This window comes from Ochotona curzoniae, unplaced genomic scaffold, assembly GCF_017591425.1.
Source record: "Ochotona curzoniae isolate NIBS_2020 unplaced genomic scaffold, NIBS_Ocur_1.0 scaffold_3208, whole genome shotgun sequence".
Classification (NCBI taxonomy): Eukaryota; Metazoa; Chordata; class Mammalia; order Lagomorpha; family Ochotonidae; genus Ochotona; species Ochotona curzoniae.
This window is the reverse complement of record NW_024467106.1, coordinates 43,290,928-43,308,395: the sequence shown is the minus strand read 5'-3', so window position 1 is coordinate 43,308,395 and position 17,468 is coordinate 43,290,928. Positions and strand designations below refer to the sequence as shown.

Here is a 17,468-nt window from a genome sequence, read left to right as displayed (position 1 = left end):
ACAGATCACAGATGAAAGAATGTCAGTGCCCTGAACAGTGACAGTAATCATGGTCCAGCAAAGGAAGATAATTGGCAAAGGAAGATAATGAATTGTCTGGGACAGACTGAGCTTGATAAACCTGGAGTACAGCCAGTTGTCAGGAAGTCAGAAATGAGGGTCTGTGGTTCAGAGAGCAATGGGTCATGGGAAATGCACTGAGTCAGACCAGTGAAACCAGGGAGGGGGTCTCCTAGGTTCATTTACACTACAAAAGGAACCATAAATTAGTTAAATTGGGATTTTTCTGGAGAAGAGAGATTTCTCACACCATGTAAATTCCACCAAAGAGCCTTGGCTTGATTTGTAAAGTCAGAATAAAGTAGCACCTTAGATCATTTCTGCACAGACTCAATGAAATAGCCTCATTTCATCCATTGTTGTTGTAAATTCAAATATTTCTGTCTTATACTTCCTCGGATTCTTAATTTTGCCATAGTTGATATTCTAATGCTATACTTCTAAAAGGAAATACATTATAAAAACAGTTGGAAAACAGGAAAATAAAAAGGAAAACCAAAAACTCCATAATCTAAACACTAGAAACTAACCTAGTTGTTAGAAATATTTATAACATATATTTGTAACCACATAGATATGCACCCATATGTTCTTGCACATACATGTGAACACTTATGAACATGCATACATGTATACAAACTTCATGAAAACGATTGTATATATATGTGAACACAAATTTTAGTATCGTAGATTTTACATTCTATTTTGTACTTATTTTTTTTAGTCGATAAATTATGGCTGAGCATTTTTCTGTCATTAAAAATGGTTCAGAAAGCTTCATGTTTTTGTGTTACACAATATTTCAGTATGTGTACCTGCTATACACAAAGCATTATCATCATCAGACAATTTGCTAAGACATGTAGGTTGACACTTAAATTGTGGCATGATGGACTTACGACTGTTTATTTGTAATACTTAAGGGGAAATCAGTACGAGGAGAGGAATTGGGAGGGGGAAAGGAAATCCTAGAGCCTATGGAGCTGTATCATAAAAAGCAGTCAAATATATCTGTTTATTTATATTATATGCAATATGAAATATAAATATATGTTTATTTTTATATGTGTATATATATTTTTTACCATATATGTATGTGTGAGAACAATGCTATTGGAATTAATACCCAACTCTGTGAATAAAGAGTTAAATTAATGTTATGATTATATGTTATAAAGCAATTAATTTTCAAAAGTAAGCCGAAAAAATAGCCATGTAGTTTGAGAGGATGAGTTAGCATGCCACTTCTGCTTCCATTTGATTACGCCAGCATCATCATCTCATCCTTACCTACTGTTCTTACCACCACAACTGCTAAAGCAATAGGGTTTTTAGATCATGTCACTGCCAGCCATAAGAAGTAGAGAGGTGGTCAGAATTGTTAAGACAATGCAGAATGAGTAGTTTTACTGTAAAACCAACTGCATCTTGTGTCTATGTGACCATTTTTAAAAATCATTTTTTTCTGTTTTACTGTTTCCTACACATTCAGACATATGTCTGAGTTCATGTATGCACACATGCACACCCAAAGCCAGACATAAACATGGGGAGAACTAAATCGCATTCTTTTATGTCATCTTTTTCATGATGTATACTTTGCCCAAGAAAAAACAAGGCATCTTTAAAATAAGAAAAAGGAAGTCAAGTTTGGGCAAGACTAGCTTCCTCTTTGTAGTGTAGTGAAAGGTTAGTCCCCTGAGCCCCGAGAGAGAGCTGAACCCATGCACACACGAGTATACATTAACAGAACTGGACAGAGCACCACTGTTTTGATATGCTTCTGTTTTTACAGGTGCCATAGAGCCATGTTATGAGTCTTCACCACAATCCATGCCATAGCAAGACAAATATAGGTATAGTTTCCCTAATGCAGGTTTAAAGATTTTTCATAATGGCTACATCAGTCCAAAGCAAAGCCCAACATTTTAAATTCTATACATTTGCTTTTGTTCCCTTGCTTCAGATTCACATGTCTCCATCAAAGTTATTATCCTGGTTTTAAATGTCATCAGCAGATAAATCAACTGACAGAGATCTGCAACAGCTCGTTCTAATATTGAAGATAACAAATTATAACTCTAATTTTTTCCAGAAGAGAGGCAATGCTATACATTTTTGCATTTAGAAATTGATATAGACATTAATGAAAATAATAGGCCAGGCAAGACACAACTTCAAAGTCAATTTGATTTACTTCTTAATTTACTACCATTATACAACAGTGTATGTCCAAAGTTATTAACAGAACATTGGAAAAGTTGGCAGTCTTTACAAAATAGTCATGTTAGAAAGAAAGGTTCCTTAATTACTAAATGTAAAATTATTGGAATGAGATCACATGAGTCTAACAAAATGCAGGATTAGGCTTTCATCCAATTTCTTGTCTGTCAGAGAAAGTAGGAAAGCTAGAAAGTTTAACACAGAAAAGTTTAATGTAATATTTATATAATTCTTGTGTTAAAGATCTATGGGGTTTCAGGGCACCCCAATAAGCAGCATGCAATTACATAAACTGCATGTTACTTAGGAGTAATACAGACACACATACACCCCATGAAAATTTCCTCACACTAATGAGTGTGAAAACATTTAGTCAAACAGAATTTAATGACGTAAAATCCAGACCCTGGTGATTTTGCTTCCTAAAACTAGATATCTACGTAATTTTGTTTTCCAATTTCTTTCAAACAAATGTCATCTTCCCTGTGTATCCTTGCCTTTCAATGATCTCTTCAAGAACTCCACAGATCTGACTCTCACTCCCACTCTGCTCTGCATCTCCCATGATCTCATCAGGAACATTTTCATCTTTCTGATGAACAACAGCACACCCAGCTCACCTTTCCCCCCAAATGCTTCGGTTTGCTAGTCACACAAAAAGAACAAATATTATGTCATCTCATGTCATCAGCTGAAGTCAAAATTAAAGTCTTAGTTTATTTAAGTATAAACATATTTACGTGGACTGGTTGGTACAATGAATATTTATTCATAGAATACAGAGGTTCCATTAGCACTCTCAACAGGGGTTTTCTATCATTTGTCAGTTACGAAAGAGGCAGTTTCTGCCCATGCCCTGGCCCATCATGTCAGTTTCTCTGTCCACTACTCTTGATGGAGGGTCTGTTGCAGTAACTCCAACTCTGAAATACCTAAGCCATAAATCCTCTACAACCCAGGAAACCAGCACTTGGCAAAGACCCAGGCTTACCAATGGAAGGCTTTAGTTAAAATTGTAGCAAAATTAATGCGATTTCAGTAAATACCTCTGGGAGCTTCAGAGAGAACTTCTGGTAGCATTTCCTATGAATCTGGTAGCTTCTTCACTGTCTATACTTCACAAGTTTTCCACATCATGACTACCACCCTACTAGCACTTAACACTCTTTAACATTCTGTAACTACTAAAACCCATTCATAGAAAATTTTCACCACTTTAGTTGGACCATTTCCTTTTACTAATAGCTGTCTACTAGGATTAGTAATCCTCCTCCTTTTGTAAAACACCCAAATGGTAGTTTTCCAGGCATTGATAGCATCTTTAGACCTGCCAAGGGAAGAACCCAATTTGCTAATGCATGCTGCATAGTACTGTCAGTACCAAAGAACACATTCTGGTGCCTAAAGAGCTCTCTCTCTCTCTCTCTCTCTCTCTCTCTCTCTCTCTCTCTCTCTCTATCTCATCAAAAGTGAGACAGCAACTGCAATTGCTCAGTGAGCATCTGGAAGTAGCATTCATAATGATGATGATGATAATGACCTCATAGGATGTATAATTTGAGGGATTAAAGAACATTTACAAGCTTATCGTGTCACAGTTAATGATGAGGTGCTAAGTTTTCCTGCCACCATCCTTTTCAGAGGTATTTCCTGCCAGGACTAATTGTAATAAATGGTGCCCTTTTTCAAAGAACTGCCCCATCCTAAAAGTATGCTAGCTAGCCTGTAGATACTGAACTGTTGTAGTGAGTGTTGTTTTTCAGAGATAATTTGTTAATGTCATTTTGCAATTGTGTAAAGAATTGTATAATGTAATCATTTAGTGTTTATTTTATTGTGTGTACCTTCTACTCAGAGGGTTGGCATTGTTGTTCCTAACAGTGACGGATACAAGCAGATCATGCCTTATGACCTCTACCACCCCCTTCCTCGGTACGTAAATCAATTGTCCTGATGTTAGAATTAGCAAATCAGTCTGCTGCTTTTATATATACATATATATGTATATATATAAACACACCCATATATATATATACATATATGGAGAGTCTGTGTTTTTCTATAACAGTAAAATAGTAGATGATGTATTTTGCAATTCATCTTGAGCTCTGCTTTTGAATAACACTGGCCTGCTCAGACTGTAAGCTTGCCATTCAAAAACCATTTAAGATAAGTCCTGTTACATTAGCGTGGATACAATTCTGATTAGAGACAGTGTACGGGTTTGTGTTATGTCTTTCTTTCACTCGCTTTGTCCTTTTCTGTGTTTCCTCTGCAACAGGATCACAGTCATTAAAGCTCTATTGCTGTTAAACAAACACTGCTTAATGTATTATTGCTCTACCATGGAGGTGGAATTCCAGATGTGGTATTCCCTGGCATAGGTATTTTATCTCCTTATTATTGCAAAGAAATTATAATTAAGCTTTAAAATGGTGATTGGTTTTAGATCTTTACTGTTCAAATATTTGGGGCAATTTATTTTCCTAAAAGAAAACATAAATTCAATATGCTGCATAATTTCATAAAATTCAGTATTTTTTAAAACTAGAAAAAAAGATGAAAGTGAATCAAGAACTTGTAAAATAGCTGGTCAATTCATAATATATTCATAAGAAAAGTAGATAAATGAAGAATACATTATGCTCATACATACTATAAGAATATGTGAAATAGCTGCACAGATAGCAGATAGAAGAATGGAGTTGAAATAGATGCTCTATTTTGTTAGCTTCTTGGGCCCTCATTGGATCAGCTGTTATTTAGAATCAGTGCTTTAGATCAGATCATAAATAGTTGAAATAATTCATAGTAGCTTCCTCAGTCCCAGATTAAATCAAACCCAGACACTATTTTTATTTTGAACTGTAAAATAAAGCAAAAATCTAAAATCTCTGAATATCTAATGAGTTTGAGTCAAAATACAGGTCTATTGAGTTATCTGGTCCAACTTTTCCTTTCTTAACTATAATCCTTACACACTGTGGAGATGTTAGAAATATATATACAATACACATTCATGTTCATATTTATATATTCACACACATGAGTACCCAACCTCTAAATATTTATAGTGACTTGCAGATAACTTACTTTTCATATCTAATAGCAATAACTGGAAAGGGGAGTTTTATCTATGCCAGTTATAGTTGTTATAGGTTAATTTAGTGGCTTCCTCATTTATCAGCTCTCTCCTTTCCTATGAGTATACTGATAAAGATAATAACAAATATAGCATATGCCTGGTATATCATTTTGCTGTCTTGATACAGAAATCTGAAAAAAATTTGAAAAAAATATTCAAAAGATAATTTAACGATACCAAGAGTTCATTTGATTTCAGTTTCTGTATCTGTAAAATAACTATCTATAAGACACGAAAATCTGTTTGGTGGAAAGCCATCCAACATCAAGATAAGCAGAAGTGAGCAACACCAACTGTATGTTTTTCTTCCACTAGTCATAGCCCTAAGTTCTCTTGTTTTTATTTCTCTGGCACAGCTAATGCCTACCCAAGGCTCAACCTGATACTTTAAGGATTGGAACTTTCTCCACATGGCCGGTGCCCAGTTGGGTATTGAAGTGATTCTCCCTGCTGTTAGTTTGAACCATATTGGATACACATTTGGCATATCCATGTATCACAATGAAAGGGAAAATTGCAAATACTGACTGCATTTTTTACTTGCACTTCTGCTCCTAGAGTAGTACTGATGATAGATAATCCACTTGATTGAGAATGTCTTCATAAATGGAACCTGTTTCTATAAATGAGTCTTCATCAGAAAAATTAGGCTCAAATGGGATTCTTCAATGACAACTACACATTGAGCAGGGCCAAGGCTTTATCAGTTGAATTACTTAAATCTACTTAAGACCAACCATGCAAATAAAGACATGATTCACATATGTTTGTTCTTTCCTGCTTAGTCTTTACCTGTAATGTATTTCTGCACATAGAAATATAGCCTGGTGAATTGCCTTTACTCCTAATCAATGCATGCCATTTTCCTACATCTTTCTTAATTTTAAGAATTTCACCAACTAAAAGCCAAAAAAGATAAGCTGTATGATTTATTAATTCATTTAATGTTCTTCCAGGAGAGCATTCTTATACATGTCTTTTTTTTTTAATTCCAATCATTAACCTGGTCACTGTCTTAAGATCTCCTGACTGATATTCTTAGATTTTTCTATATTTTAAAACACTTAAACATGTTTTGCTCTGAAATTCCATGTAACCCTATTGTTATGAGGACTGATCAGGATTTTTAATGTATAGGACTGTAGCGGGATGAAAACATGCTATAAGAGAACAATATTATCCTCATTTTTCTTTCTATGAACACTGACATTAAAAAGGATACTTACTACTATCTGTGAAATTACACTTGGGTCACATCCAAGTGTTAAGACAGAAATTAAGGGCTTGGCACCAGTGGTCTAGTCGCTAATGGCCTTGCCTTGAAAGCGCCGGGACCCCATATGGGTGCCAGTTCTAATCCCAGTAGCCCCACTTCCCATCCAGCTCCCTGCTTGTGGCCTGGGAAAGCAGTGGAGGATGGTCCAAAGCCTTGGGATCCTGCACCCACCTGGGAGACCTGGTGGAAGTTTCTGGCTCCTGGCTTCAGATTGGCGCAGCACCAGCTGTTGGGGGTCACTTGGGGAGTGCAGCATCAGACGGAAGATCTTCCTCCCTGTCTCTCCTCCTCTCTGTATATCTGACTTTGTGATAAAAACAAATAAATCATTTTTTTAAAAGACAGAAATTAATCACTCTCCCTTTAGAGGGTTCAGCTTTGGGGTCTTTTTAGTACCATTTTAGAAATACGGCATGTTCATATTCAAAGAGATGAAATGTACATTCAAAAGTGTATTTTCATTTGGTTGTCAGAGGTAAGCCATTGAGACTGAATACTTAATAAATTCAGTCCCATTTCAGTCCGCACCAGGCCTGACATCCACCTTCAGAAGTCATTTCAGAAATTTCCATGGAGACAAATGAGAACTGATCTCATCCTTTTAGGAGAGAATCTCTTGATAAAGAAACCCTGCTGAAAGGGTCAGAAGGACTCCTGGTGTTAGACTGGCAGCCTTGGTTTCCCCACAGTGATCTTTCTCTTCTATGTCTCCTGGGGAAAATGTGTAGGAAGAAGTTGCACTTGGCAGCTGATTGGATAATTGCTGTTCCCTAAAGCAGTACAGTACAGAGAAAATGTGGAGAACAACTCATTGTGACTGGGAAAACACACATGGTTCTGGCTCACACAGAAGAGTAAAAAGCTCACATGGTATACATTAAACTCTACTTACAGGACAATTAAAGTCTCCATGGTATGCCTGTGTAATATTTTAAGTTTTACCTTAAAATTTAACTCTTGAGGTAAATCAACTCAGTATTATTTTCTCTTTCATGAGGTCCTTAGAAGTCATCATCAACAGCAGAATCCATGCCAGGAACACAATCTCAGAGTATGCAATTCTGGTATTTCTAATTTTAGAAATTCTGCATTCTCTAGGGCAAGAGAATGAGAAGAAATAGACAAAGATCTCCCTTCACACTGGGTCCCAGGTTCTTCAGAGCTGCATAGAGCTCTGAAGAAAAAAATCCAAAAAAAAAAAAAATTAAAATGCTGTTGAAAATATTACTTTCTACCTTTTGTTATACCTAGATTCAGAAACCCACAGTTTTTATCAAAATTAAACCCCTGACAGTGGGATGACTATAACTCAAAATAACTTACTACATATTTTATGAATAAGAAGATAAGAGTTCCAAACCTCCAACTATAATGTCAAAAAAGATTTGATCAGTGCACATTGTATACATCTGTTGAACTATTCCACTGTACCTCTTAAATGGTTACTGCAACTATTATTTATTTTAAAACCATCAATGTTTAATGAGATGGAAATGTGAACTAATCCATTTGATCACTGAACTTGGAATATGTGTATCAAATTATCACATCACACCTTATAAATATGTATAACTAAAAATAACATCAAGAAGTAAAATAAGGTGATAGGGAAGACATACAAACAAAACAAAGCCTCTTGGCAATTCCAGGGATCTTTTACTGCAGAAACTGCCAGCATATCTAAACAGTTTCACCTCCAGTGAATAATGGCACAGTTTGAATACCAGAGCTGTGCTGGAGCTTTAGATTTCTGGTCTTAAAGCTAACAATTGCAGGAGCAAGGGAAAAGGTCTTTTGTTTGCTTTGATTTCTTACAATATTCTCCTGCAAAAGATACCCTCAAGTTAAGTAACAGTATTCCATTGAAACTGTTCAGCCAGGTAAACGCTACTAGCGTTAACTGGTAGTCCAGCTTCTGTTTTGGTAGAGCTATACCTTGACACTATAGGAAGAAGGACTGTGCACTGAAATGCCATCTTTTGTGCAGCTTAAAGGCAGCACAGACATCTGTGAGTAGCTGTAAAAACTGAATTCTGAACGTCTCTGGTTTGCTTCATGGTTTACAAAACACTTTTGCCAACGTGGAATTCTTCTCTTGCTCCTAGGATTTCAGAAGCTCATTGGTTTTGGTTCTTTGAACCACGGCCTCTGAGAACAGGATTCTCCATCCAGGCACGGGAACTGGGATTGGTCTGGCAGGTCACTGAGATGTGGCCATGTGCGTGTCTGCCCTGATGACTCCCCTTGCTTCTGTAGGTGGGAGGCCACCCCGTGGACCGCGTGCTCCTCCTCCTGTGGGGGGGGCATCCAGAGCCGGGCAGTTTCCTGTGTGGAGGAGGACATCCAGGGGCATGTCACTTCAGTGGAAGAGTGGAAATGCATGTACACCCCTAAGATGCCCATCGTGCAGCCCTGCAACATTTTTGACTGCCCTAAATGGCTGGCACAGGAGTGGTCTCCGGTAACTGTGCCTTCTTTCTTTGTTCATTAGGAGAGTAAGTCCGCTCCTCCCTCTCATGGTCATTGCCCCATCAAGTACCCAGCTCAACTCCACCCTTCTTCTCAGGAGGTGTCTAGAGACCTACCACTGAGCTCATGGAATAGGGATGCCCCAACACCAGGATTGCCAAACTCTATAATCGTTTTCCTTAAAGTCTTGCTCCAAACTGCCTCTATTGCTCCTCAGAAAATGTTCTCTTAAATGGCCTGGGGCAGCAGATGCCTTTCCAGAGCAATTGAGGCTGAGTTCCCTGTTCGAGTGGCTTCAGTGATAAAGCTCTGTAGCCCACACATTTATTTTCATTTTCTATGTATATTCTAATATCCAAAAGAGGTCTCAGTGAATGAAAATTAAAACTAAATATGTTATTTATTGGGAATGATGGTGGGGAGGGGGGAAAGAAATGAAAAGCATAATATTTAAAATTGAGATAAAATAGGATAGTTAAAACAAAGAAATTACAGATATTAGGAAACCTGCTGTGATTAAACATAGAATGTTATTTTGGGTTTCCTGGCTGCTAAAAAAAAAGGGGGGGAAACAGCAAAGGAGCTGGAAAGACATGTGACTTCTTACATGGAAATAACTAGACTCTGAACCTTGGGATTTTGTAGCAGTACGTCATCCATGGTGCTTCTCTGTACCTAGACATGCTAGCAGACATGTGTGCCATTGGACTTGTTATCTCCATATGGACACTGAAAGTGCTCCTATAAGTTCATTTTCCATTTCAGTACAATTGTCGCAATGTAATTCCATGCCACAGTATAATTAGCTGTGATGGCAGTTTATAATCCTTGAATACCTACGTTGAAGCTAGCTTTTCCATATTTTTTATTGCATTCACTAGCAAAGAAACTAAATAAAAAATAAAGTAGCATTGATTACAATTTATTTGTGCTTGGTTTGAAACATTGCATGAAGTTGATGCTTCGGGATTGCTAACTGGTTAATCCAAAGCTAATAAACTGAAAATGATCGAGTTTTCAGCCAGCTTCTCCTCACTAGCCCAGTGAAATAAAGACCCTATGACTGATAAGTGATACAAATCCACCTGGAGTCCTCATATGAAAGGGAGCCCTAAATTATGAAAGCTGGGAGATGGGAAGCAACAGCAGTATACAAGGCTTTGTCTATGAGTCTCCTTTCCTTGCAATGTCTTTTCAGTGCACAGTTACATGTGGTCAGGGCCTCAGGTATCGTGTGGTCCTCTGCATTGACCATCGAGGGATGCACACAGGAGGCTGCAGTCCCAAAGCAAAGCCCCACATAAAGGAGGAATGCATCATACCCACTCCCTGCTACAAGCCCAAAGGTAACTTGGCAGTTGCTCTTGCTTACTATGTGTATTCTGATGCTGTTTTTAATTCCCTGGAATGTATTTTAATTATCCCAAGTGTTTTAGGGAAAGATTCCTTGTAAATTAGACTATACTAAATGGACTTGATTATTTATAAACAAAACTCCAAATGACTGATTATAAACTTTCATTAATTACAGAAGTCTCTATATTAATATGGAAATCTATCTATATACTTATCTCCCAGCTCACACCAATATTTGGAGATTATTGCTAAAAATACTAGATATTTCCACTTAAGGAGAGATTATATGTTACTGTAAACATTTCTTACTATTGAAAACGAGAGAATATACCCAAATGTGTCTACTTTGCTAAGATTGAAACAAAGAAGTCACATTCTTCAATCCAATGAAACAGAAAATGTTCTTTTTATAGACAGAATCCAAATGACAATGCTTTAGAAGTCATCTTTTCTACAATTTTATCTCTAAGGCTGCGTCCCCATCTATAAACTGGGTTAATAACAATGTCTGCTTCAGAGACTGTGAACTCAGAAACCATGTGAGGGTTAAATGAGACAGAACGCTAATTGGATGCTTACCTAGTAAACATGTAGTAAGTTCTTCGTGAAAGTTAACTCCTGACATCATCAGTGTCCTCCAGTGTAAGGAAGTGGTCCCAGGTACATCTGATAAGATCCATTCAGACCAAAGGTTGCTTTCTTGTAAGCTTACTGTTAGTGCCAAAATGAACAATTTGCATCGAAGGATACAAAAGAAGTAGCTCTCACTCTCAGGTAGTTGCATTGACTGAAGTCATTTACTTGGGATAGATGAAATACTGTACGTGTAGGTACCCCGTTGTTACACTTCAAATGTTAGCAAATCTTTGTGGCTTTGGCAGCTTTGCATTTCTTTTGTGCTGTTTTCTACTGTAAACAATTGTTGCATATAAAGAACCAGAGTGATACCTCCAACGGAATATAACCAATTACTTATTAGCCCTGTCTTTAGCCAGCTGCTTCAAAGCAAAGCAGTTTGTAGTTAACAATCAAGAACAAAATCTGTTTTTTCGCAACTAAAAAGTGAGCCTGGCTCTCTAAACATCATTAAAATACCAGATAATCCTATGGTGTGTGCATATATAAGCATATTTCTTTCATCTTTGCAATTACGCGTTATAAAGTGGTGATAGGACTTCACTGGCTCATGCTATAAAGGCAAATATGCCTATAAATGACCCTAATAAACATGTCAGAATGGGAATCTTGGCACTTACATCTGTAGCAGCCATTAAAACCTCCCTTTTTCTTCTTCTCCACAATTTTTCCCCAGGAAGTACTTGGAAAGCTTGTTCTGAATTGTTTGCTCAAAGTGGATAAGTAGGTGAAACTAGTCAAATTACAGGTTATGGACCCTAAATTATGCATATTCTGATTGTCAGTGGGCCTCTGGGTGGTGTTAAAAGAATCATATCTAAGGATACCTGAATCTGTCAAAGGGGCAGAGTTTGTTTTCAACAACCTAACACAGATCACACTGAACCAAAAGGACCAAAAAAAAATAAAAAGCTTTTTAGAATGTATGAAAAACTATAGTCTTCTTAGTGTTTGTTTTGCTTAATAAACAGCACTCAAGTTTTAAAGTAGGAAATAGAAATACTTTGATTTTCTTTCATTGGAATATTGAGCTACTGCTATTGGAATTCTGACTTCCATAATACAAAAGCAGTCTCCTCTGCCATACAACATAAGAGGAGAAGCGCTTATACAGAGAACTGTGTTATGAAGTCTTTTAAAAATTCAGTTCCATTTCCTTAATAAAGCCATTATCATCATCAGAGGCAGCAGTCCACCCAAAGACTTCTTAACCACTTGCAGCTACATGCAGTGTAAATAAGAATTGATGAGGCGGAAAGATGGCTTTCCCTGAAATCTCAGGTTGGTTCTAACTCCCTGTTTTTTATGTGTGCACTTGATTCTCAGAGAAGCTTCCAGTAGAGGCCAAGCTACCATGGTACAAACAAGCTCAAGAGCTAGAAGAAGGAGCTGCTGTGTCAGAAGAGCCCTCGTAAGTCTCAGAAGCACAAACTATTTCATTTTTGAAGCTAATTCGATAGAGAAAGCCTTAACTCCCTGGTTCTGGCGTTTGTGGGTTCTGAACTAAATGCAATCATCTTACCAAAAGGAAAATGAAAACGTTTGGCTCTCTAGATGGAGACTTATTCGTTTGAAGGTATTTGCCAAAAATTGATGATTGAGCTCTACATAGTTATCTGTTTTGTCTGAAGTAGGGAAATACAAGTGAATGTTTACTCTCTCTTTTTTTTTATTAATTACATTGCATTATGTGACACAGTGTTATAGGCACTGGGATTCCCCCCACCGTTCCCCGAACCCTGTCTCCATGGTGGATTTCTCCACCTTGCTGCATTACCACAGTTCAAATTCAGTTGAGGTACTTTCACTGGAAGTATTTACCAAGCATAAAGTCCAGCATCTTATTATCCTAGTTAGTTCAACGATTTCTTGGTGAGACCATCTCTGGTCTGAAGGTAAAGCCAGCAAAGTATCATCCCAATCAATTAAAAGTCCCAACATAACATCAACAACAATTTACAACATTATGGCATTAGTTGACATGGTATTGATTAACCAAAATGTTAATAGGTAAATGCAGGTTCTTAACTACATCCTGTGACTTCTTTATAGACATTTCAATTTTGGTTTATATACAACCGGATTCTATACACCTCAAAATGGCTATAGATTACTAGTCAGCTGTCTCATGTCTATTTTCATTTTATTATTTAGCTGTTTATAGTGTTGAAGCATGATTTTGCTGAACTTGGTTGTTTTTCGGATGGTCTGAACTGGCTTATAACTCTAGCAAGACATGTGTCATCAGTTTAGGTACAGAACTTTTTTTTATGAGGGGGGTGCAGAGAAATCCCCAATGCCCCAATGAGGCGTAACTAATCTTTGTGTCCCACCTAGTGAGGTATGAATGAATCCCCACTGGCCATTTCCTGTCTGATTCTAAGCTTTCCTTGTTGTTGTCTGTCTATTCTAGGGTTTTTGTTTGTTTGTATGTTTATTCATTTGTTTTGAGGGGTTTCTGGAGTGATCCTAATGATCATCACGAGAGAGGGTGGGGACCCAGAGCCTCTCTTTTCAAAAGCTGACACACCCATTCTCTTGGTAAAGGGCCAAAAGTGAGAAAGCCCTCTTGGTATCTGATGATACACAACAGGTTTGATATGAAAACCTCTAAGAAGTGTTTACACTCCTTTCTACTTCAGCTTTGAAATTACAGAGTCTTCAAAAAGTTCATGGGAAATACGTATTATGAAAAGAGAACACATGGATTTTTAAAATTATTGCACCAGAATAAGCATACTTTTTAAATTTCATTGTCCTTCAACCTTTTTTTTTGTACCAGTTGCTCAAAGTTTCATGCCTGTTCCTTTTGATTGAGACCATGAAATGTGTAAGACCAATAGTTACAGATTCCACAGATACTTCCCACAAAGAAACAAGGAAAAAGACATAAGCCGACAGATTGATTGATTGATTGATTGATAAATGTCTGTTGATTCCAAAAGAAAACACTAATAGGTATATCTACAGCACCATTGTACAAATAACAAAACACATTTTATGAAAAAATTCAATCTGTACTTAAAGAGATGTCTCAGGTTGAAGATTTTCTAGATTAAATCATTTACCATAACTATCACATTCTATGCTATTCTCGAAAGGAGACAATATCTACCCTCCATGCAGAGACACTTAATGTGAGGACCTGCTGTGTCTGCAAAATATGCACAACACAGAATGGTTTACAAATTCACTCTGCAGTTTATCTAGATATCTAAATGAACATTGTAATCAGTCTATTCAAATACAATTTAGAATTTTCTCAAATTCATCTTATTTAAATATAGATTTTACATTATTTGCGAGAACCGTTTGTGTTCCTAAATCTAACTCTATATAGAAGGAAATTTGACAAGAAATAAAAAAGTAGGGTGGGCATTCAGCCTACTGATTAATATGCTAGTTAACATACCTGAATATCAGAGCAGCCATAATGGAGTATCAGTGTTTAATTCAACTCCTGAATTCTGCTTCCAGACAGTGCACACTCTAGCAGGCAGAAGTGATCTCTCAAGTCATTGGATTCCTGCCATTCATTTGGTGTGACCTGGATTGAGTTCCTGGTTGTTGGCTTCAGCCTAGGCCAGTACTTGCCATTTTAGGCATTTGCGGAATAAACTAAGGAATGATAGCTTTCTCTGTCTTTCTCTCTTCCTAACTAATAAATGAAAAATAGAGTTTGTATGCATAATTCAAAATGTTGGCTTGTATTTTGAATAACAACAGCAAGTTTCATTGACATAACCAAGCTTATTCATGAAGAATAGCATGAGGTCAATTATTTCATAGAAAAAGGGGGCATATATTAGCATTTTTTACTTAAAAATATAATTAAGCAAAACTTTCATTTTTTTCTATACTGTAAAATTATTACAACCACCTTTTTAAAAATTCTTTGAGAGAAAGCATCCAGTATTTGCAGAATTTTGGAGAAAAAGCAAAGGTTGAAGATGGCACTGTACCCAGTAAATGACTATATGTGAAAATGAAAATTTTTGTCTCTCTCCTGCCAGTACCCAGTTTGACAGAGCTCTAGGTGCTGCAGAGAAAGTGAGCAGTTCATTTTAGAGGGGTATTAACTCCTTAATCCACTAAGGTCCTATTTAAGACACAGAAAGATGCTGTGTAATTGGGCCTGGTTACTCCTTATGTGTATTCTTGAGTTAAATGTTTAAAACCAGATGTGCATTGTTTTACCTAAATGAACTCTCTACTTGCAAAGTCTAAAGCATAATCCCATCTCTAACATTGTATTAAGAGTTATGTTAAACAATATAACAAAATTGAAAATAAAAACATTTTATGGCTGTAATTAAACATCTTTCCTGCTATTAGATCTTTCTCAAATAAGTGGAATTTAATGCTTCTGCAGAAGCAATATATAAGTGTATTTTGTAATGGGTGTTTTCCACTAATACTCTGATTAAGATGCTTTGTGTTTAACTTTAATCTTAATAAAGTCCCTGAAGTAGTTAAAGGCATAGTTTCAGCTGTAGAAACTGCAGTCATATATTTTACTATTAAATTTTACTTAGTGTAATGGAATTGCCATCTTGGCATGATTAATCTGAATCGAAGTGGATTGTAATTGGATTGCTGGTGCAGGGTAAAGGAAATGTATACTGTTATGCTCAGAATAACAACTACTTTTATACAAAAATTAAATAAATGACAGCTGTAGCATAATGTAATGAAAGGTATATGGTTTCCACATTTTAATGCACTTTACATGTTTTGTGCCCTAGCCTTAGGAACAGTCCTAAGTGTCACATTATTTTCTTGTTTTTATTGATCCTGAATTTTAAAAACATGATTTTGCATGGTCTTAATTTCATCTTTAAAAACCACATAGACCAATTTCTAAATGTATGCAGCAACCTATAATTACTCTCCAAAGTATAATGAAAAAAATGACATACTGTCAACAAGTCATTCCTTCCACCACCAAAGAGACTCACATTGCTTCAATTAAATGGACATGTTTAGAAGCTGTGGCTGTCACTTCTGAGCTACTACAGTGAGGCAGCAACAGTGGCCCAGAGTAATTATCTCTTTCTTTGGCTACAGCTAACACATGTGGGTTCTGTAGTAAAGCAGTAAATAACGCATATTTCTCTGTATGGAAAGTGAAAATATTATCACCAACCCATCTCATTAAATAATTTGGGAAGTCACTAAGTCTTTGATGTGTGGAAATACTCACATTTGAATGTTGAAGACTTTCAGTAACTACAAAATGTTAGAAAGATAGGATGGCAATCTGGCCAAAAATTTGTTGGAAAACAACTACTCTCAGATATATTTAGACAGAAACCATGATAAAAGACTAAAAACTGAATTGCCAAAACATATCTGTAACTTTATAAAACAGAATTATGTGCTGACACTGTGATGCCGCTAAACCAAACACCATGCAGTAGATATAAATGCAGATGTGATCTCATGGAATCATTGACATAAATATAGAGATTGATTCACATTGGAGTAATATACTTACACAAGAGTAGTTATAAATGTCATGGGAACTGGAATTCAGAAAAAAAAATTTATTTTGGTACAAAACTATTTTAAATACATGCATAATAAAGATCCTTCAAAAAATTCATGGAAAAACACTTGTTATGAAAAAATTATCCATGAATTTCAAAAATTTTGCACCAAAATAAACTTTTCTTCCTATTTTCCCACAAGGTTTATGGGATACCTTCACAGCCTTGGGTAGAGATTATATATGAATGTAGATACAAACATCCTGTAACGGGGTACAAGCGAGATCACACCAGACATGTCTAAGGTTTACTAAGGTGTCTTTCTTAACCAAGCTTGGTGATAATAGAGCACACTAGAAATAGCAAATCACAAGTCCATACGGCAATCCAACCAATCATAATCCAACCAAACATAACCCCAAGAGGAACAAATGGCCATCAACAATATAGGTTATCCTAAGAGACATGCAATGAATAACCTGGACACATTTACAAAGCTGCAGACATTCACTTTTCCCTGGCTTCTCTCCCCACATTCCATCAGTGCTAGGTCTCACTTCTCCCGGAACTCCTGACAGCACACAAACCAGAAATAATATTGCTATATCCCTTGTCCAGTCTAAGCAGTACAGAGACCATGCTCAGGGGATTACTTGTCTTGGGTCAGCCAAGAGTCGAGGTGCCAGAGCAACAGAAGCACCTGACCAGAAAGAGCGAGCCCCTGCTTCACAGGCTTTTTAAAGGGGCTTGTGAGGGGAGTGGTTTACACAACAATGCAATACCATCCAATCTCAGATGATAGGTGAGTCACAGG

At 36.7% G+C, this 17,468-nt stretch overlaps 1 protein-coding gene across 2 annotated transcripts in view; it reads left to right on the top strand.

Annotated features, from left to right (window-relative positions):
- ADAMTSL1 (ADAMTS like 1) overlaps positions 1-17,468 on the top strand; it is a 385,347-nt gene that overhangs the window by 181,973 nt on the left and 185,906 nt on the right. Inside the window, exons 10-13 of one of the 2 annotated variants that reach the window (XM_041004529.1) lie at positions 4,165-4,215; positions 8,961-9,165; positions 10,372-10,519; positions 12,492-12,576. In XM_041004529.1, the coding sequence (XP_040860463.1) occupies positions 4,165-4,215; positions 8,961-9,165; positions 10,372-10,519; positions 12,492-12,576 (489 nt within the window). The remainder of the gene's footprint in view (positions 1-4,164; positions 4,216-8,960; positions 9,166-10,371; positions 10,520-12,491; positions 12,577-17,468) is intronic. The other variant, XM_041004530.1, reaches the window with a different exon arrangement.